Genomic DNA, 22,800 nt, shown 5'->3' on the forward strand with positions numbered 1-22,800 from the left:
ACACTAAATTTTTTTTTTTCTAAATTTTGTTTTTAATTTAAGTTCTTGTTATCAGATTATTGGAAATTGGGGGAATTTGGTAAAAACTTACAGTATTGTTTAATCGCATTCTTGTGATCTGTTCTTGTTATAAATTGATGCTTCTTCCTCCTCCTTGTTATTCCTTCTCGATCTCCACTAATTTCAACACCATATTCAAACATCAAGCTCAAAGGCAACTCTAATGGAGGACATGGTCACCTCTACCCTTTGGGGTTGACCATGCCCTTAATTTCACCCTTCATTAATAGGGTTTTCGTTTAATTTGGCGGTGAAGCCGCCGGAGATAGTGGTGTCGTTGGTAGTATTGATGGTGGAAGATGGTGTCAATGGAAGGTGGACACAGTGAAGATGGCGAAAATGGTGTCGGTAGAAGATGGGTGGAAATGGAGGAAGGAAGAAGGAGCTTCATGAGTTCATGGTACACCGTTAGCTAACCAACAAACAGAGTTTCTATCATATGTCCAGCACAACACATCCAACCAACAATGCATCATATGTCAACAAGTCAAATCTGATGTGTACAATTAAACTGTTCCTTTTTATTACAAATTTGTCATTAGATAAACAAAAAATGTTTATCAAATAAATGAATGGGGGCTCCCCCGTGTGTTTGGGTGGGGACCATGAGAGGAGAGAGATATAATATTTTAATGTATTTTTTTTGCTAAAAAAGGAAACGTATCACTTAAAAAAAAACGACCGGAAATAAAAAGTGTATCACTTAAAAAAACACGGAGGGAGTATCTTAATTTTGAAATAAACTCGGGCGAATCTGACCCGACCCTACTACTGAACCTGACCCGGTTAATTGTATTGGAACCTCATATGTCGAAGCGGTTAATCTGAAAAGAAAGAAAATCTGTGACAGCTGCCGGAGCAGCGACGTCATTGAAGAGAGAGAAGATGCCGAAGAGGACGACGCACACCTACTCGAGCGAAGATGCTGTACCTGACGGCCCTGACTCCGAGCTCTTCGTCTACTACTGCAAGCACTGCAGCTCTCATGTCCTTATTACTGGTTCACTCTCTTTCTCTTTCTCTTTCTCTCTCTTTTTAGGGTTTCCATTTCATTTTTATAATTGCTTTGTATCACTTTCTAATTAATGATTGAATGCTCATTGTATCATGTATTTGGTAATGATTGCATCAATTTGCATGGTTAGTTAGTGATTATCTCAATTGAAGCTATAATTCATGGATGCAGTGTTACTTGTATGATTGATTGCATATTTGATATGCCTGATTTAAGATATGATATGGTAAGTAATCAGTAAACCTTGTTTAATCTATGATATGCCATGGTGATTCTTGTTATAGTAGTGTTTAGTTGTTATTGCATTTAAGATGGTGATGGAAATTAGACTTTGGAATCACCATCATGGTCTATAGACGTATAATTAATGACATCGATACATAGACATATAATTAATGACATAGATACGCTCACCCGGTTTTTTGTGTGCTGATTTTGAATAAAAATCGTGCTTCTCAAATCGTTGCGGATAATTTATTTTATTCCTTTTTCTAATTTTCCATTTTTTTTAATATATATAGAATCTTGAATTTATAAAGCAAAAGCGAACATCTTGTGGCGTTAGATAAGATGACTAAAAAGTAGAGTTATTAAATTGAAATAAACATTAATTACACTGATCAACCCGTGATTTTGGCATGCATTCTAAAAATTTATAATTATAAGAAATATTCTAAACAGCTAATCTAAAGCTTTCGGGGAACACGTTAGCAAGAAACTGTTTTCTTGAATGCATATGCCTTCTTCCAACTCTACATTATAAACTCCCAAATCTTTTTTAGGGTTGCTGATGCCCATTTCAATTGTGGGATCAGAAAATTTCCTGTGACATTATAATTCGGGATTCAAAGCCCCTCATCCGCAATTCTGATTCCAAAAGTAGTTATTAAGTCACTGGAATTCTAGTTCAAGATTTGAAATCACATGCAACGATCAGAAATTTTGTGTTGTTTTATAGTAGTTGATTTGTCAGCAGTCATTTCACAAATTGAAAAATTAGGATTTTTGAGTGAACAATGTCGATTTTGAGAAATAAGGAAAGTTGACAACAGATTGAATACATCAATCGCCTTTGAGACATCCCCCACCATCTTCGAGGCAGGGTAACACATGCCTTTGTGTGTTGCTTTTTTCTGCAATAGAAAAAGCTATATCCATTATCTTAATTGAAGACCATTCAATTAGGGCCTAGTATTATTATTGTGATCGATATGCCTAAAATTATACTTTGTATTTAGTATTTGGACCAAGAGCCATTGTTGCGCAACTTTTGAAAAGCTTGAACCTAGACGTTAGAATCTACATCTAAGTGATGTCAAGGGTGCCACACAGATGTCATATTGAGGAATGAGTCATTATAGTGGACTATCATGAGTGGTTGGATGAGCGGTGAATGAATAATCTCTCAGAGATTGAGAATTATGGATTGTGTATTAAAGTCATATAATTTTGTGGAAGTGGTAAAAACTTTAAATCTCTTTGTTGTGACACAAGTTTTTATTTCTCACTTCAAATGGGTGCAGACATGTAGGTTGGTGAAGCTTAAGTGAACTATTGTGCAACAGTGCAAGGGGCCTGGGCTGAATCAATTAATAGTACTTTGAAGATAATGACATTAAGACTTTATGAAGCTGGAGGCTTGATGGGCACTACGTAGGAGCTAGTAGGTTCTGTAACGTCACTTGTGTTAAACATAGTACTCTTGATGATCATGAGGGACATGGTACTTAAATAGACTAGAATGTGTGAAAAATATATTATAAAAAAGAAAAACTGAAGGTATTTAGTAGAATCACAGATAGTTTAGTTGTGTTAATGGACACTATTATATCATCAATTTGGGGCAATACAACTCCTGACCTTAGAGTGGCTGGTACTCTTCCAAAGATGAAAGAGATATCACTTTTCTGGATCTTTCTAAAATCCCACTCTTATTTATATTACTTTGCTTATGTCCTACTGTAACTAATTCACTTTCATTCTGTGAAAGACTCCACATTCTCACCCAAGGCAATTCTGACAAAATGCTAACAAATTTTAAGGGAATTTTCATGCTACCCTTGCCACCATGACGAGCATAAGTGAAATGAATCAGAGGCTTTTGAGGCCTTGGTGTATTGGGAGGTATGACAGGAACTCTTCTGTTAAGGGCATACAAAGGGCGTTATGAAATAAGAACGCTTGCTACTGTAGGGTCTCATGTTGTGATGAGCGGTATACGATTTGATTCAGTAATCCACAAGGCAGGATGCTCTTTAGTGAATTATGTGCAGTTTGAAAAGTCTAAGTTCACAAGAAGTACCCTTTTAACCTTTTTTAACCTTAGAAATACCCTACATGAATATTAATAGGTGCTGTTTTTTTTTTTTTTTTTTAAAGGTGTTAGGGGGGGGGGGGGGGGGGGATGTGGGGTGCAATAAAAAGTTCATTTGTGACACTGGACATGCTGGAACAGGGTACACGGTAATTCCGCATTTGATTCGGCCGGTCCCAGGGTTTTGGCAGAAGACTTTTGGCACAGGCTGACATGGTCTCACCTGGTTCCTCTTTCTCTTCGCTTCTCTAGGTCTCACCTTGTTTTCTTCCTTGGGTGTGAGCTCTTTCTTTCCTTCCTTGGTCCTCCTTGTTTTTCTTCTTGCTTGAGGTGAGAGGAGGTGATGAGTAGATGATGATTGTTGGTCTTTTTCCATTCCTCCAGCTTCATTCCTTTGACCTTTCATATTCCCAGGATTGCCTCTCGTCCTCGAAATCCTCCTTGTGTTGTTTTCTTGCATGAAAACCAATAATGCAGGGAAACACCTATAAAGCACTTTACCAAGGAAACCACAACAAGAGGGAAAAGTTGCAATTCGGAGTCTAAAAGGGCTTAAAATACAAGAATTCTTATCCTAAATGACCCTTATTAGAATATTAGTAAGTATTAAACTCACTTATCAGTTATCACTAATAGTATGTGAGACATTGCTACTTAGAGAAGCATGAGAGTTATGTATTGGCTTCAAGTCTTCAACTTTCAGTTTTGATACCGTCGTTGGTCAAATTCACATTGTAGGAATTGGCTTTACAAAATTTTAAATGATTTTATGTCCATTGTTGGATTATTTAATGTATAGTCTTTAAGATACCCAGTTGCAGAAATTGCCAAAGAGAAAAACTGACAAGGCATATGTGTAGAGCTTTGTTGTTATTGCATTTAAGATAATGCAAGTTGATGGAAATTAGACTTTGGAATCACCCTCATGGTCTATAGACATATAATTAATGACATCGATACGTTCACCCGGGTTTTTATGTGCGGATTTCGAGTAAATGTCTTGCTTCTCAAACCGTTGCAGATCACCCTTTTATTCCTTTTTCTAATATTCCTTTTTTGTTTTTTAATACTTAGAACCTTGAGTTTTATAAAGGCAAAGGCTAATGAACGCCCTGGGGAGTTAGATAAGATGACTAAAAATAGAGTTATTTAAACTGAAATAAACATTAATTACACCGATCGACGCTTGATTTTGGCATACATTCCAAAATTTATACAAAGTATCACTTTAGGAAATATTTTAAATAGTTATTTAATGACCCCGGGGTGCTTGTTAAGGAGATCCTTTTATAAACTGTTTTCTTGAATGCATATCCCTTCTTCCAACTCTACAATATCAACTCGCCAATCTTTGTCAAGCTTTAATGCATTTGCCTTCTTCCAACTCTAAATTATCAACTCGCAAATCTTCGTCAACGTGGCTGATGCCCATTTCAATTGTTTTGATTGGAAAATTCCCCTGTGACACTATAATTCGGGATTCAAAGCCCTGAACCCACAATTCTAATTCCAAAAGTAGTAATTACTGTGATTCTAGTTCAAGATTTGAAATCACATGCAACATTCAGAATTTTTGTGTTGTTTTAAACTGGTTGATTTGTTAACAGTCATGTCACAAATGGAAAAACTAGGATTTTTTTTGAGTGAACAATGACATTATTTTTTACATGGGATGGTGCTTAGAGATAGTCAAAGAGATAAGGAAAGTTGACAGACAGATCGAACACATCAACTGTCTTTAAGACATCCCCCACCATCTTTGAGGCTGTGTAGAACACATGCCTTTTTGTGTTGCTTTTTTCTGCAATAGAAAAAGTTATGTCCATGATCAATTAAAGACCCTTTAATTAGGGTTGACTATTATTATTGTGATCGATATTACTAAAAATATATTTAGTATTTTTCACCAAGAGCCAATGTTGCTCAATTATTGAAAAGCTTGAATCTTGATGTTAGAATCTACATGTAGTAATGTCTTGAGAGCTATTTATGCCAGTGGTGCCACACAGATGTCACATTGAGGAATGAGTTATTACATTGGACTATCATGTTTGGTTGGATGAACCGTGAATTTATCATCTCTTAGAGATTAAGAATTATGAGTGTGTATAAAAGTCATTTGTAATTTTGTGGAAGTGTGAAAACTTAAAATATTTTTGTTGTGAAACAAGTTTCTATTTCCCACCTCAAATGGGTGCAGAGATGTAGGTTGATGACTTGATGTAGCTTAAGTGAACTATTGTGCAAGGAGTCTAGGATGAATCAGTTAATGGTTCTATACTTCTATAAGATAATGACATTAAGTCTTTATGAAGCTGGAGGCTCCATGGACACTACGTAGGAGCTAGAAGGTTCTGTATCTTCACATGTGTTTGTCATGCACTAAACAAAGTGCTTTTGATGGTCATAAGGGACATGGTACTGTAATATACTACGACTGTGTAAACATTTTGTGATAAGAAAGAAAACTTGAAGGCATTCTGCAGAATCACAGATAGGTTAGTTGTAATAATGGACACTATTATATCATCAATTTGGGGGCAATAAACTCTTGATCTTAGAGTGGCTGGTACTCTTCCAAAGAGAAAAGAGATATTACTTTTCTGGATGAAACTCTCTCTAAAATCCTCATTTATATTACTTTGCTTATGTCCTGTAAACAATTCACTTTCATTCTGTGAATGACTCCACATTCTCACCCAAGGCAATTCTGGCATAATGCTAACAATTTTTAAGGGAATTTTATATACTACCCTTGCCACCATGACAACCATATGTAAAATGAATCAAAGGCTTTTTAGGCCTTGGTGTCTTGGGTTGGTCTATGACAGGAACTCTTCTGTTAAGGGGATACAAAGGGCATTATGAAATACGATCGCTTACTATTGTAGGGTCTCACGGTATACGATTTGATTCAGTAATTCACTAAAGGCAGGATGTTCCTTAGTGAATTACGTGCAGTTTGAAGTAGTTTAAGTTCACAAGAAGTATCCATTACCTTAGAAATACAAGAATATTAATAGGTGCGGTGGGGTTATTTATTTTTAACTTTCTAATTTAGGGGGTGGGGGGGCCTCCAAAAAAATCTTTTGTGCCACTGGATATGCTGGTACAGGGTACAAGATGATTTCAAATGTGATTCGGCCGTGGTCCTAGACTCCTAGGGTCTTGGAAGAATACTTTTGGCACAGGCTGACATGGCCGTGTCGCCTGGCTCTTCTTTTTCTCCCCTTTTCTTTGCTTCTCTAGCTCTCACCTTGTTTTCTTCCTTGGGTGTGAGCTCCTTCTTTCCTTCCTTGGGCTTCCTTGTTTTCCTTGCTTGTGGTGAGAGGAGGTGATGATTGGATGATGATTGTTGGCCTTTACCATTCCTCCAGCTTCTTTCCTTTGACCTTTCATACTCCCAGCGTTGCCTCCCGTCCTCGAATTCCTCCTTGTTTTGTCTCCTTGCATGAAAACCAATAATGCGGGGAAACACCTTTAAATAACAATATACCAAGCAAAACCACAACAAGAGGGGAAAGTTGCAATTAGGAGTCTAAGAAGGCCTAAAATACTAGAATTATAATCCTAAATGACCCTTATTAGAAATATTAGTGAGTTTTAAACTCACTTATCATTAGTAGTATGTGAGACATTGCTACTTAAAGAAGCATGGGAGTGTTGTACTGGCTTCAAGTCTTCAACTTTCAGTTTTGATACTGTCGTTGTCAAATTCATATTGTAATATTTCATGTCCATTGTTGGATTATTTAACATATAGTTTTTAATCTGTTACTAAAATATTTTTCCTTAAGATACCCAGTTGCAGAAATTGCCAAAGAGAAAAACTGACAAGGCATATGTGTTGGACAAAAAGAAACATCTGGCGAGGCTTAACATCAATGAAGCAGGAAGGGTTCTGCTGAAGAGGTACAGTTGATGCTTTCTGCAGCTACATTGAGTTTTCTTTTTAATTATCGTGTCTTTAGTTTTAGTTGTTATGAAATTCACTGTTTGAATTTTGTCTACTATTGTACTATGATTATCATTGTTTTTATTTGTGAAATGTTCAACAAATAGTATTTGTCAAACGATGATCCATTAAGTGATTTATTGGCTCCCTGAACTGTGATTATCTAGGGTGTAGTATTGATCACTGTGTGCATGCAAGTCGCTCTTGGTCAATTTTAACAGTTCTAACTTAGAAGCCTTTAGACTGCTAGTAATTGTTGCTGCATGTATCTTGAATCTCTGAAGTCCAGCTCTGTGATTGATATAAATGTTGTGCCATACAAACATACTGATGATATACTTTGTGGCAGTGAAAACCTTTTATCATACTCTATGCAGAAGAGCTTATGTATGGTCTTTGCCCTATATATTATAAAGTCTCAATTATGCTCATAAAATTTGTGGTCATTTTAGCAAAGTTTATGGGTAAAATTTTGAAAGAGCCACAAAGGGAAATGATGTAGACGGTGTTTGTTGAGATGTCTTTGGTACCACCCTTTCGGCCCCAAGACTTTGACCAACTAAACTAGCTGGTACCACATCCCGAAACATGAAGGTGTGATTTTCCCAAAGTATTGGCACTGTTGCCTTTTCAAGTAACCTTTCTCAGAACCTTTTTTTTTTTTCTACCCCACTGTTGTGCTTTCCTATCACTATGTACACTTTTCTTTTCTTTTTAAGCTTAGTTTAATAATTTATATCATCTTCATGTCAGGAAGTATATGAGACAGGAAGTATCACATCTTTTTAGTCTAAGTGTCTCACACATATAATCGAGTCTTCTTTTGGTGTGTTTCATTAAAATAAGTGGTGGACTGACATCATATACAGAGAGGCACTATGTAAATAAGTCACAACCCTTAAAATGTGATTCTTGTCACCTCTACTTGATCTTGGCCTCCCAGAATTATGGACAAGGACATGGTTCATAGCTCAAATCAGCTGTGAAGATAATTCTTCATTCTAAATGAAAAAGCATGGCGATTGATCATTGCCTTTCCTTTTCATACCAAGCCTACTTGGATTTTCTATAGTACAATGGAATTGATCAAATAGGCTCATTAAATGGCTGTGTTTACTTGGAATGAGATTTCAAGGCACAATTCCTAATTTGCCTGAAGATCAAAATCTAGGACCAACTTCTTGCTTGAATTTCAGAAGTGCTCAAGACTTGTCTTTGGGAATTGCACTTGATTCTCTAAAGTGGTTTCTTTTTTATCTGTATCACCACATGCTCACTCTTTGAATTTGATCTTCCTTTTCTTTTCTTTTCTTTTCTTTTCTTTTCTTCTCTCTCTCTCTCTCTCTCTTTTTATTTTATTTTATTTTATTTTATTTTTTTGTATATTTATTGTGTATTTGGTTCTCTCCAGAGGAGAAGGGAAGCTGGAAAAGCAGCACAGAATGAATTGTTTAGGTTGTGGCCTTTTTGTTTGCTATAGAGCTGAAGAAGAGCTGGAGCATGCATCTTTCATATACATAATTGATGGCGCTCTTAGTACTATTGCCGCTGAAACAAACCCACAGGTAATAACTGTGATATGAAGGAATTTTGATATCCTTTAAAGCTAAACTCCTGACCTACTGATCTATTAATTTCAGTTTCACATTTTTTTGCCCTCTTCAAGTGCTCTGATAACTTAATAATTGATATAGCCTGCTTATGATCTGCATAAACATGAGCACTATATTATGCAACCATGCTGAAATAGAGTCTATATCAACATATGGCAACTATGTAACAACAAAACAAGTAAATATTCCACTCCTGAGTCCTGAGAATGACTTCTGCTGTCAGTTTGATCATTTATCTGATTGATCATAAAGCAGTTAGAATCCTTTTCTCGACTTGGTTGAATGCTTTATTCTTGCATATTGTGATAACGTGATGCTAGGATTTTTTATTAAATTTAAATTTTGTGGCATAGAACCTTTTCTGTTTGCATAAAGGACATTCCTGTGCCAATATGCAATCAGAGTATGATCTTTTATCTTATTGATCTGTAAAGCACTAAGAATTCTTTTCTCAACTTAGTTGAATACTTGATTCTTGTATATAGTGATGGCGTGATGCTGATCATTATTTTAATTAATATTTTAACTTGTGGCATAAAATTCTTGTGAATTCAGGATGCTCCTGTGCCACCATGCATATCACAGTTAGAAGGTGGGCTTGTTCAGGTTGCAATAGAAGTCGAAGACCGTGCATCACGTTCAGCAATTACAAGTAAAACATAATCGACTTATTATCTTTGCCTTCACCATATTTGGCGCAGTAAACCTTCATGTTTCTGAGTTGTTCTTTTGTGGTTTATCTTTGACTGATGAATTATTTCATTTTTTCTAAACGGTATAAAACAAAAAATACTATCTGATTATTTAAAGCTGCAGCTTATGAGATGCTATAATTTACTATTTTTGTTGGAGTTTTATGGTAGATCTGTAACTCTGTAAGTTTCACTGGACTCAAATTTGACTGTTTAGCTGGATTGTTAGGTTACTTGATATCTTGTTGAGGTATTTTGAAGATCGCAGTGGTATGTATGTGCTTGACATATGGCTTGAGTTCTGGATACCTTTATAATTCTCTCTAACAAAAGTAAAACCTATATCTTAATCATTGGGGACTGGGGTTTGATAATTTAGCATCCAAGACCTGTGACATGCTAAACTTTCCCTCTTTCTTTCACAACTTGGAAGCTTGGTGGATTCTAGAACCTATGCATAGTTGCTATTCTAGATTTGGAGCACCTACTAGACAAAATCAAGCCAAGCATGAATGGGCATCCACTGTTGATCCTTCTAGATCTGTGATTCAAATCTATTTTTTGTTTTCTACCTTTTTATCTACAAGTTTTTCTTGATAAGGATTCAATTGTCAAATTGATTTAATTCGACTTTGATTTTTATCTTATTCTATTTACTTCTTGTTATATAAGGTGAGTTGACTTTGATAAGTATAAAAGATTGGAATGTGAATCTAACGGATTGGTGGCATTGTGCCAAAGTCAAGAAGATATCATAAGAGAGCATGAGACGGGTGGTCACATGTCAACTCGGGTCAACTTTACATTTTAATATTTACTAATGAGACTTTATTTAAACATGTTATGTGATCCTTACGATATAACCTAATCCTTGTCATTATCATCTTAATTTAACTCAATGATAAGCCCCATGTAAAAATGAAAAAAAAAATAATAAAAAAAAAGGTTAGTCATACTTTGCCTTTTCTTGTAAAATATGGTTTATTATAATTTCAAAGACTTCTTTTGCCACTTCTTGGATTCATTACTGTCACTCCTTTCCGTGCCCTATATGTACTGGTGTTTTAATTATTTTGTGAACAAGTTAATTCTAATAATTTATGTGCCGGCAACACACCTCTTTCTCTTATTGGTGGTGTTTTAATTATTTTGTTCGTTCACCTTCCCTAATCTCGTCCTTTTTAAAAAGAGGGGAAAAAAAAGAACAAAGAAAGAAGAAGGGGAGAGAGAGAGAGAGGAGGGGGGGGGGGGGGGGGAGTATAGATGTCTTTAGGTTGAATAAATGGAATGATTAGAAAATCCCAACCCGAACCTGCTAGTTCATTGTAGTTATATTGTTGGTTAGCCTTACTAACTAGTAACTACTGAGAAGCTAGTAAATTGTGGTCTTTTTTTTTTTTTTTTTTTTGGAGGGGGGGGGGGGGGGGGTGTGGGTGGGGGTGGGGTGTGGAGGGGAAGGAGAGAAGAAAGATAGAGGAGAGTCTTGAGAAAGAGAGAGATGGTGAACACCCTTAAGGGCATGCTTGGATTAAGGGGTAATGAATGTCAAACTAAGAAGATGAAGGTGTGTCAAGATTGTGATTACTAGGATGAGGTGGTGGTAGAGGGAATAAGGTAATGTTATGAGAATAAGGGAAGGAGACAAGAATTATCACCCTCAAAATGGGAGTAAATAGTTTTCCACCTTCACACTAGGATAAGTATTACCCTCAATACGTGGGTAATATTTTCTTCCTTTCTCATCACACTTCCGCTACTTCATCCTCCATACAATCTCCTCTTCTCACTTTCTATTCCCCATTAATGCATTATTTTCAATCCAAGCATGCTCTAAGTTTTTTCTTTTCTGTTTTTTTTTTGGATAGGATTATAGCTTGTGAAGTGAAAAATTTCTTATGTGACATTAATTAGTGTGGTATTGTGCAATTCTCGTTTTAACAAGAATTCTAACTGATTAAATGTATATGTTCGATATCTTTTTGCCTAAAAATTTGTTGAAATTAGGACTTAAGGCTTATTGATTAAATGAGATGCCTGCTTTCTTTTTCAAGTGCTTATTGATGTGTGCTCTTTTTTTTTTTTTTTTTTTTTGGCTATTTAATCATTATAGCTTGTTCTGCCACAATATCAGACCCTAATTAGCTTAACTTAATGATTGCTTACAGGAGTTAATGCTGATGATGTAAGAGTAGCTGTGGCAGCACCTGCTGCACGTGGAGAAGCAAATAATGAGCTCCTGGAATTCATGGGAAAGGTATACAATGTTTTGATAGTAATTTTTTGCAAGTACTTTATGATGATTATTGCAAGTACTTTACGATGATTATACTCATCAAAGATTCTCTTAAACAGGTTTTGGGTCTTAGGTTGAGCCAGATGACTCTTCAGAGAGGATGGAACAATAAATCAAAACTCCTTGTGGTATGTCAAATTGATTTTGTTCTGTTTCTTAGTTGGGCATTTGTTTTGATTTGCTCAATACTTCAAAGAAAATGTCTGTCTATATAAAGTGGGTAGAATACCACATGGCAATCATTTGTTCATTGATTCAGTAGCCAAATGCAATCAATGCATCAGCCCTGCTACTAGTTGCTACGTGCTTGAGTGTTTGAATATACTTCCAAAATGTAGAAAATTGCATCTCCTTTAATCATATTGATGAAGGCTTCTTCAATCATATTGCAAGTTTTTTTATGGGTAGTTGGAAGGGGTTTAGAACTTGCAAGTTTACAATGACCATGGTTGGTTTAGTTGGATACTATTCTTTAAGGTAATAGTGTTCAATTAGGGTAGAGGAAAGTTAAAGAAAGAGCAGATCACTAAGGACTGCTAAGCTTTACTTCCACATAATTATTATTGGAACTTAATGATTTTTTCGTTCCCAAACTAATGTATCAAAAAAAATCCAATGCTTGAATTAGGTTGAAGATCTTACTGCAAGACAAGTGTATGAGAAGCTTTTGGAAGCTGTTCAACCATGAGCGAATTAGCATCCCGATTGATGTGAATTCAAGTGTATGTTAATGGCATATGTACATTAGTTCAAATATAATTCAGTGCATTATTTTGTACGCTTCAAGTACTAGTACATTACACAAGTGTAATCTTATAGTTTCCTGAAGCAGAAATTTTAGTATGGATTTCTTATTTATTCTAAAATTTACAAATTTAATAAATGAAACAAAAGTAACTTTATGTACTTTCCAAAAAAAATCCCTATGAACTAATTTGAATTTTTATCTGGTTAAACAAATTCATAATCTATTTTTTGTTGGAAAAGTTGGAAATAATAATCTTGACTTTCATCAATTTTGTTCCAATGATCCCAACTTTGGATTATTCTAGAATAATCCGAACTTTGGGGTTATTATTTTTCTTCAATCCCAAACAGGTTAACAAAAGTTAATGACCTATTATATCAGGTTACTTGGCACGTGTCAAGTCTTGATTGGTGAAAATATAATAACAACAATAAAAAAAAAAAAAACAGCAACGCTGCCTTTGTCGCCCCTTCCCCCACCAGCCTTTGCCGGACCTTTGTATCTCCCCCTCCCACACAGGACCGTCGGATCACCGTTTTCTGGCTGCCCCTTTTCGACCGCCACCTTCCTCCCTGCCATTCAACCACGAAGCAAAATCAAGCTCTGCTGGCAAAACCCTACATCGCCCTTTCCCCCACCTCAAAACCCTAGCGGCATGGGTTTTCGATGGTGGGGGAAGAGTGTTTTCGGGAGTTGGAGAGAGTTTTAAAGGAGCTTCGCTGGCGGGAGTTACAATTCAAGGGGATTGTTGGTGGATCGAAAAAGGAGGGAAGAAGGTAGGTCGCATCACCGTCGTTGGGGGAGGGGGGAAACCGGCGCTGAAGGAGGAGGGAAACCGGCGCACGGGGGAGGGAGTAGCGGCAGCCGTTGGCGACAAGGTTTTGGGTGGCCAGATTGGGGTTTGGCTGGTATTTTTTCATTTTTTTTTTGTTTGTTTGTTTGTTTTTTATTTTATTTTTAATTTTTTTAACCAATTAACTCGTGACACGTGTCACTTTTAAAAAAAAAAATTAACCCACCGGCCACTGGTTTTTGGGATTGAAAAAAAAAAGAGGAACCCCTAAAGTTCGGATTATTCCAGAATAATTCAAAGTTGATATTATTCTAGCAAAATTGGTGAAAATTGGGATTATTATTTCTAATTTTTCCTTTATTGTACTAATTGGTGATATTTTTATGTGGGATGGGTGATACCTTTATGTTTATTTTGCATGGGATTTATACTTCGAAGTATCGACGCACAATATAGTCAGTTGCACCATCTAATTGATTATATGATTTAGGGCTTATTCACATTTACTTAATTTCGGTTCATTTCAGTTTAGTTCAGTTCAGCTTCAATTAGTTCAGTTCAACTCCAATCAATTCAGTTCACTTCAGCTCCTAATTTCCTTCTCTCATAAAATATTCAATTCAGTTCAGCTCCAATCAGTTCAGTTCAGTTCAACTCAGTTTAGTAAATGTGAACAGGCCCTTAATTTAGTAGATGAACATTTGGGGTTGTCTTATTGGTGACATTTGGAAAATCTATAATTTTCGGTGTGGTGGTCTGTAACCTCGTAAAGGCTTCAAACTGGTTTTTACGATTAGGCTAGGTCTTAGGCAAGGTTTTGAATGTTCTCTTTGGCTAGTCGTCTTAAAGACTAACTAGCAATTGTTGTTAATTTTTACCATATTATTTTATCTTATCTCCCTTAACAACCCGTTTAGTAGGTGATAATAAATAATAGTAATGGGAATGATTTGTATATGATTTTGAAAGAACAATCAAAATTCTTTGTTATAGAGATGCTAGTTCAGCCTAAATTATGTGTTTTTTTTTTCCAATGTTTTTAACTTTATATAGTGACTAAATTACTTTTGATCACCACAAGAATAAAATGGGCTCGTTGAGGTGGCAACATCATGCCCACAATGAAAATAAAAAAAAAATAAAAAGTGGTCTCCCTTTTTTTTGCCAAAAAACATTTAAATAATCTCAGAAAATACGCAAAATCTTTTTAATATTAGATCTCAATATATTTGAAAACAAGACAATAAAATTATTCAAAAATGTTAAAATTTATTAACTAATTAAAAGTGGGTAATTTTAATTACTCTCTCTTATGGTTTACTTAAACCCCTTTCACTCTCCTCTCGTTCATTGAAATTTGTCACTGCCGATTTTCGAAAACGACAAGGCTGTGGTGAAAATCACCATGGTCTTTATAGACGTCTTGTATGGAGTTCGTATTAAGATTAACTCTATAAATACAAGACGTCTATAAAGACCCGTCGTTTCCGAATAACTGATGGTGACGAATTTCGGTGACTGAGAGGAGAGAGAATGGAGTAAAGAAAATATTAGGAGAGTGAAACTAGCATTACTCACTTTTAATTACTTCTTTAATTTTTTTTTTTACAACTTTTAAGCATTTAAACTAGTGTGTAGCCCGAGCGTTGCACTGGGTGCTACTTTAATTATTCCTTGTGATTATATGTATTTGATATTTATAATGTCTTTTTTTTTTAATTAGATCTTGTGATTATCAATTATATACATTTATTTTCATGTTTATGACATAATTGGTAGTTGGCTTAAACGTTTATTTAACCATCTTTCTTATAAGAGGTTGGATGTTCGAATCCTCTTATCATCATCTTTTTATATGAAACAATATTGGGTGACGTGACATAATGATTCAAGTTGATTGAATAGTGATGATGTGGCATAATGAGAGATGGCGTAGGTGACATGGCGTGGTCTACATGGCACAAAGACGTTCTTAGTAACACCTTTTAATATATTAGTATAGATTTCTGATTTGCATAAATATTAAAAAGATTTTTAACAATTTATAAATGAATTTAAATGGGTTTTTTTAAAAAAATTTCTATTATTGTGGCTTATATTGTGCGCATAGGATGGCTTATGATGATCATTTGTTATATAATCACCTTAAAATTTTCATTATTATCCTTGATCCCTTGGGGTGGTATAGGGATGCTACATTGTTACTTCACTTGCCATATTAGACACATTGGTTCTTCTTTAGTTAGGTACACTAGGATTTCTGACTCTCTCCACTTGTAAAAATTGAAAATGAAACACGGATGCCTTAGTTTTGTTAGTTGTCTAGAATTTTGAATCATTTGTAATTCCAGACTTGTTGTAAATCAACCCATACCATTATTATATAGAGATGAACATAACAAAATATCTATACAATTAAATACGAATTAAAAAATACGAATATTTTTCGACAATTGTTCCAATTTATTTTTTAATATATATATATATTTTTTAACAATGATTACTAATAAAGAAATACATAAAAATAAAAGCAACCAACAAACTACACTACGCAAACCCAAAAAGACATTTGCGAGCAAACTTTATTCAAGCCAAGTTGCAGTACTTGAAGTCCACACTAGGCCTACGGCCACGCTTTGCACCCACACGAACCACTTGACACCCTGCATATGATCTAGGTCGATCCACCAAAGAACTTATTTTCCTAAACCGAGGGTGGTAAATAGACTGTTGATGACGAAGGGGTTGACTTGAAACCCTAGCATTGAAATGCAAAGTGGAGAAAGGATAACTTGGAACACAAACTTTTCCCACAAACTCCTGTGAATTTTTCTCTCACATCTGACTGTCAAGATCAAGAATGGCAGTCATGCACTCCAAACTGTTGTACGGCGTCACTGGAGCACCTGAGGACGGCTGCAAAGTGAGAGCTGGCTGAGACTCTAGAATGGGCACTGTATGTCGTTTCTCATCACATGACACCTTTTGTGAAGCAATGGTACGGAATATCGCTACACTGGACTTCACATCGTGGGAGAACTCTGTCGTAATAGAGGTGATCACTCCTCCAGATAAGACTGCAAAACCGGAGCATACGTGGACTACAAAATAGGAGTTGTAAGGAACTCTAAAGTTGACACCGCGTGTTGCTCCAATCCATTAGGGACTTAACTGAAGTGGAATAGAGGTCTCTACTTCCCTAGAAGTTACATCTTGGGGGGACCTTGGTCTGGATAGAAGTTTTACTGGGTTGAACCCAAATTGACATTAACGACATAGACTTAGAATGGTAGAACTGAATAACCTTGCCTTGCATAACCTGCTGTAAATTTGAAGAAGAAAGCCGAAAGGATGAACTCGAACCATGTCGAGAAACAAACTCATGCATACGAGGGACTTCAACCTGAGGAGAAGGTGGTAAAGACTCACAATCCATATCATTACCAACCGAATCTAATTGGAAATCACATCCATATCAGCACTCTCTAAAACTGGTGATGGGAGAATACATTCTTTGTCACCACGAATGAGCCAGGCAATAATACTGGCTCCGAAACAGCTGGACTTAAACCACTACACTGAAACCTAACAATTGGAACCACTTCCGCAAAACAACAATCCTTGTTTACCTCACAACCAACTACACAATTATTAGGAACTTGAGAAGTCGACTCAACTTGGGTAACAAGCTTGACCAACTTACCCCTTTGTTTTTTATCAACTAAAGACACATCTTGTAACAAACCTTCAACACAATGCAACTTTGTTAACACCTCTATATTATTAGGATCACTTTTAGTACCCTTAACCAGATCTTTTCTAGCCGAACGAAGCTTGCCCAATTCTTGATACGCAGAAGCCCTCCTATAAAGAGCCTTAATATGACAGGAATCAAACACTGACACGGAGGAACAAAGCTTAACAACAACATAATATATCAAGAAGCTTCAAAGCACAAGCCGCAAGATTAAGATGCAAAACAAAAGCCAAAGACCAAAACGAAGCAAAAGCTTCTATAGAACATAGCATAGTAAAACGTAACAATTTACTAGCCAACTCATACTTGGAAAAGGCTAGTTTAAACTTGCTAGCCTTGAACAAGGAGTTCCCTTGTTCCTTGAACTCCGAGGAACGAACTGCGACGTCACTGGGTTTATCCATAGAGGAAAGGAAGTGGATGATACTTTCATCATCAAAATCATCCGGATGATGAAAAGAAATGAAAGCAGGAAATAACTCCATAATCAAAACTAGAGACAAACGAAGAGCAGAATACCTAGATAAGAACTAACAAAAAAAAAAAATTCCACCAAACACACCATCTCACCAGCTTTTACAAAGCAAAAGCTTAAAGAACTAACCAGGAAAAACAAACAATTCCAAACTCTAAAACAATACCAAGAAAACCTAGAAAAAAACCAAGAGACAATACCTTTGAAGGAGATAAAAACAAAAAGGAAATAAAGTAAAAACCTGAACAACTACAACTAACCTAACCTAAAGGAAATTACATGCATAGAAGGAAAGTAAAAGGCATAAAAAGACAAAGAAAACTAAACCAAAGGAAACGAAAGTAAACGAAAAAGAAAAGTGCAGTAAACAACTAGAAAGGGAACTTACTCAGATTCTACTTCTCACTGACTGCTCCATTATTCCTACTCTTCTTTTCTGTCAGGATACGACATATATGTCGGTTATTTGGACTCTTCAGGATATCCATGATAGTTTATCGTCCTTTACTACTTGTCTCATTCGGAAGGTTTCTAGGACATCTATTGCGAAGGCTCATTCCCTTGCTGGAGCGGCCTGTCGTAGAGATCTACTATGTCTTTCGTTTTAGTCGTTTTAGTTTTGTGTTTCCTTTGTCAAAAAAAAAAAAAAAAAAAAAAAAAAACCTAGAAAGGAAACGCAACACCTAAAAACAGAGTGGACAAAGTTCTTCATAACGATCACCCAAGTCAGCCGTACTTTGAAAGAGGCGAAGAGAAACAGCTAAACAAATAAACTATAGAGGACAGGCTGCTATCCTCCCCGGGAACAACTAGGAGAAGAAGCGCCTGCCGCCGGCGTGCAAACAGAGAAAGAAAGGAAGGCTTCCTTGTCACCGGCGAGCAAACAGAGAAAGAAAGGAAGGCGGTGGACGAAAGCGGTACTGAGGCAGTGAGGGTTTTGTAGAGAGAGAAAGTCTTTTCATTTTTTAATTTATTTTCTAAGTTTTTAATCTCTTACTCTGTTAAATAGTACCACAATGTATTTATGTCAGATTCATTTCCAAGCATATTTCAAAAATTCAAAGTTTACTTTTTACCAACACTTTGAAACTCATTTGAGTACTCTGTATTTTATATTGCACCTACCAGGCTACAACAGACACTATAAATCAATCACTTGCAGGTTGAAGCACATCACCCACGATCACAAGTGAGCTTATTCACATACGCGAAAGAGAGAATCCAAAATAATCATTAGGTGTAATTGCTAAATCTCATAACACAATAGATATAGAGTTGCAAACTAATAACATCTTGTCAACAGCACAAAATCCCACAGGGAAAGAACAGGAAACAAAGAAAAAAACATCTGGCTGATCAAGAAATCGACAACAAAAAAGAATCAGTCCTCAATGATGAACTCGACCCTCGAAGTTTTTAATTAAGATAAAGTGCTCTTCTATTTGCTGGTGGCCAACTGAGACTCAGGCTGCAAGAACACATTTTACAGCAATGGTCAGTATTCTGTATAGAAAATTAGCAAATAATATAGAAGCGGATAACACATAAAAGAGTAACCAAGGATTTCAGTAGCAATAAGAATAATACAAAGGCTTGATTTTCAATTGGTTGGGGGAGAGAAGCCCAAGGAGAGTAAAAATAAGTATTACAGAATTTTAGAAAAAATTGAGATGTCTCAATTAGATTTGAATACCCAGACCCAATGCAATTATAATCTCAAAGCTTTTAAAGGGGGAGGGGCGTAAAGTACTTCCATGTAATTGCTAATTTGCTATCATCCCTAGTTCTTGCCTAAGATTGTATCAACAATGCCGTTGGCATATCCCAGGTAATCATTTTCTGCTAACATTAACAGAACTTTCAACTACCCAAGTTCTTAGCAAAAACACAAGAAAGGCGATAGTGACTGTGGGCTTCCTGTTCATGCATCATACAAAGTATTGAATTATTGATAATGATCTTAGTAAAAGAATTTACCTCTTTCCTCACAGCTTCTTCCTTTTCTGACAAGGTTAGCTCAATGTGGCATGGATGCGACATGTAAGCTGCCATAAAAAAAAACACATCAGTTCCCTGCGATAATTTCTGCAAGTTAACACAAAATAATAGACAAGTGAACACTCACGATTGATTCTTCCATGAGCACGGTATGTACGGCGTCTCTGCTTCTGAGCTTGGTTCACCTGAATGTGTGAGATGTATAGGGAATCGACATCCAAACCTTTCATCTATAACAATTCAATTAACATGATGAGAATGCAGCTCCAAGAATTCAGTTGTGGAAAAATGTTAATAACTCAAGCAAACAGGCACCCTAGAAACTAGGAAACCAGTGTCACATACTTCAGCATTGCTCTCAGCGTTTTTAAGCAAGTCCAAAACGAATTTGGCAGATTTAACAGGCCAACGTCCTTGTCCGTTTGAATGACGGTTTTTCGCCTGGGCAGTACGGCCAACTCCTCTGCAAAAACGACGGAATGGAATTGCCTGTTTATGGGCAAGGACATCCTCCAAGTACCTTTTAGCCTTGCCTAGAGGCATTTTTCGGAGTGCAAAGGCAGTTTCTCTGGTATTCTGTGTACAGAAGGAATTAAATACAATAATTAAGATTCACACAATTACTAGAGAACAATCTCAGCACCATAATCAAAGAAATCACCAACATCGTACAAAAATACATCAAAGGCACAAGTCACCAACATCATATATAAAGATTCATTATACATACCAGCATAGTATCACTGCATTAAAAGAAGATTTAATAGCAATAATAGTAATCCTACAAAGCAACTTCATCAAATTGAATAAAGCTTGCACATGCAACTGCTCTTATTTACAAGAACATAATTAAAATATATAAGAAATTGCTATCTGAAAATGGCACTTTGCAATTTAGAAAGTCATAGACTCATAATCACTATGTTGCAGTCTTAATCTACCTTACAGATATCATTCATTCTGGAAATTCCAGCATCTCTTGCACCCCTACCTAATGGCTAAAGCTATTCTCGTACCCATCTCAGCCACAAGCATACATTTACATTTTCCATGAATGCTTCCCGAGTAAATACGTTATCCGATGGAGGTTCATTATAACATCAACAAAACATATAAAAATGGACACACAAAATAAACAACTGGATAATTGCATAATTCAATTCACTGAAAATTCAACACCAAGTAGGCACTACACTAAAAGTTTCATGGTCTCATTTGAATGTACTGCATTTAAACACAGTAATTCACCCTGTCCCTGTAGTAGAAGACAGCTCACTAAAAGAAAGAAACTGCTCAATTCCCTTATCCCCTCAATGCCCGGCAACAAAGATTCAATCTTTATTTATCGAAATAATTCATTGAAGTGGTTGTATGACTTGTATCAGATATGAAAAGGCAATTCATCAATAAAAAGTAGGAAACTACTATCAGATCACACAATCTCTCATACAACCCTCTAATTGCTACACGCCAAGCACAACAAAAACTCCTAATTCAGAAACACCCCATACAAATTATTTCTTGCAAATATAATTTAATTCATACACCAATAAGCAACAGAATATATGCAACAAAGTAAACATAAAATCGGATTAAAGCAATGTAATAATACCAAAAATTCAACACCCCATTACAAAAACCATAAATCCCAGAAAAATAAGTACGAAGTTAAACCCAAATTACCTTGAAATGACATCGGAGATCCGACCCTCTAGCCTTGCAAGCTGAAAATTTGATACAAATTAACACCCAAAAATCAAAACCCACAAAAATCAATAACTAATGGATCAAAAGATAAAGAGAAATGATGTAGGAAATGCTTACACTTGGTGGGGTTTTCGGGTTCTTTTGAATACTTCACCTGAAAATTTCAAAAAAAAAAAAAAACAAAACAAATTTAACATAAATCCACCATTAGAGACGGAAAACAAGGAGAAAAGGGGAGAAAGAGAGAGAAATACAGACCATTGTTGCTCCTTGATGTTGCTTCAATGGCAGAACTGTCCCAAAATGTTGGTGAAGGTTTTGCGATGAGAGAAGGGAGTGAAGGAGGTAACTCAGATTTTATGAAAACCCTAATTTCTTTCAGGCTGGGCCTTATTTGGGTATTTAATTGGGCCTTGTCACCGACTATTTTAGCTAGATCCGGGTCCAGTCATCTTTAGCTGGTCCCTACGAAACGACATCGTTTTGTGTTGTTTAAGATGAAAATTTACATATTGTTAAATGCTCCCTCTATATTTTTTTTACGATTAAATTTTAAAAAAATTATTCATTGATACGATTCCAACAAATATTAATAATTTCTCATTTTCTTTTTAATCACAACGTTTGAAATTTTTCACAAATATTTATTTGATCGTCTTTTGTAATTTATACGTTGAAAAAATATAGTCCTACATGATGTGAGACTTGTCTCAAAGAAGGCTTCATGAAATCTTCAACGTTGTAATTTAAAATCAATTATACTCCCGAACAATCCAATTGTTGTGAAAAAACTCGCACAGCAAACATTTCTTGTCTCTCTCCTCCTCCTCCCTTATTTCCCATGGTAGTCATTACCACCTCGTTTCTATCTTCACTTTCCTTATAGTCCCCCCTTCCCCTCTCTTTTCTACCACCTTCTCCATATTTTTTTTACCCTTTATACCTCAAAATCTGTCGAGAGAACATTTGTGTAAAATTGTCTTTAACAATGCTATCAATAAAAATAGAACAATATGTAATTAAACAAAAAATTGGATACCTCAGGACCTCTGAAGAATTTGATCTGGAGCTGGATGGCCAAATATTGTTTTGGATGAAATTCAAGATACATAATTAGATTTCTTATCTTCCAGAGTTGCGTGGCAATAAAATGATTCGTAAAAAAAAAATCTAGATACCTCACTCAAATTCTCTGCACCTCATGGATCTAAGATCACACTTCTTACCATTTTAGCCAATAGTAAGTTATGTGCTCTATATATACATAAATAAATCTATGTTTAAAAAAGCACACATAAAAAGGATAATAAATAATATCACAACCTAAAAAAATGAATTAAGAGGAATAGTCTCAACAATTCCAAGACAATGATCAGTTGT

The 22,800-nt window shown here is 35.8% G+C and overlaps 2 protein-coding genes across 3 annotated transcripts; one reads left to right on the forward strand and one right to left on the reverse strand.

The window, feature by feature from the left end:
* Positions 1–890: 890 nt before the first annotated feature.
* LOC145597919 (UPF0235 protein At5g63440) lies at positions 891–12,836 on the forward strand. 2 transcript variants are annotated; one of them, XM_081654190.1, is made up of 7 exons: positions 891–1,060; positions 7,187–7,301; positions 8,756–8,909; positions 9,513–9,609; positions 11,815–11,903; positions 12,002–12,070; positions 12,571–12,836. In XM_081654190.1, the coding sequence occupies exons 1-7, from the start codon at positions 946–948 to the stop codon at positions 12,628–12,630; spliced, it is 699 nt and encodes a 232-aa protein (XP_081510316.1). In that variant the 5' UTR covers positions 891–945; the 3' UTR covers positions 12,631–12,836. The 2 variants fall into 2 exon arrangements, with proteins under 2 accessions (XP_081510316.1, XP_081510317.1); XM_081654191.1 differs by having other exon boundaries at positions 7,195–7,301.
* Positions 12,837–18,932: 6,096 nt separating this feature from the next.
* Positions 18,933–21,795, reverse strand: LOC145598169 (large ribosomal subunit protein uL22y). The gene is made up of 7 exons (XM_081654483.1): positions 21,679–21,795; positions 21,538–21,574; positions 21,397–21,437; positions 20,059–20,289; positions 19,841–19,943; positions 19,693–19,760; positions 18,933–19,183 (listed from the first exon to the last, which is right to left on the reverse strand). Exons 1-7 carry the CDS (start codon positions 21,679–21,681, stop codon positions 19,154–19,156), a joined length of 513 nt encoding a protein of 170 aa, XP_081510609.1. The 5' UTR covers positions 21,682–21,795; the 3' UTR covers positions 18,933–19,153.
* Between the last annotated feature and the right edge of the window lie 1,005 nt (positions 21,796–22,800).

This window comes from Chenopodium album, chromosome 20 (genome assembly GCF_948465745.1).
Source record: "Chenopodium album chromosome 20, dcCheAlbu1.1, whole genome shotgun sequence".
NCBI lineage: Eukaryota > Viridiplantae > Streptophyta > Magnoliopsida > Caryophyllales > Amaranthaceae > Chenopodium > Chenopodium album.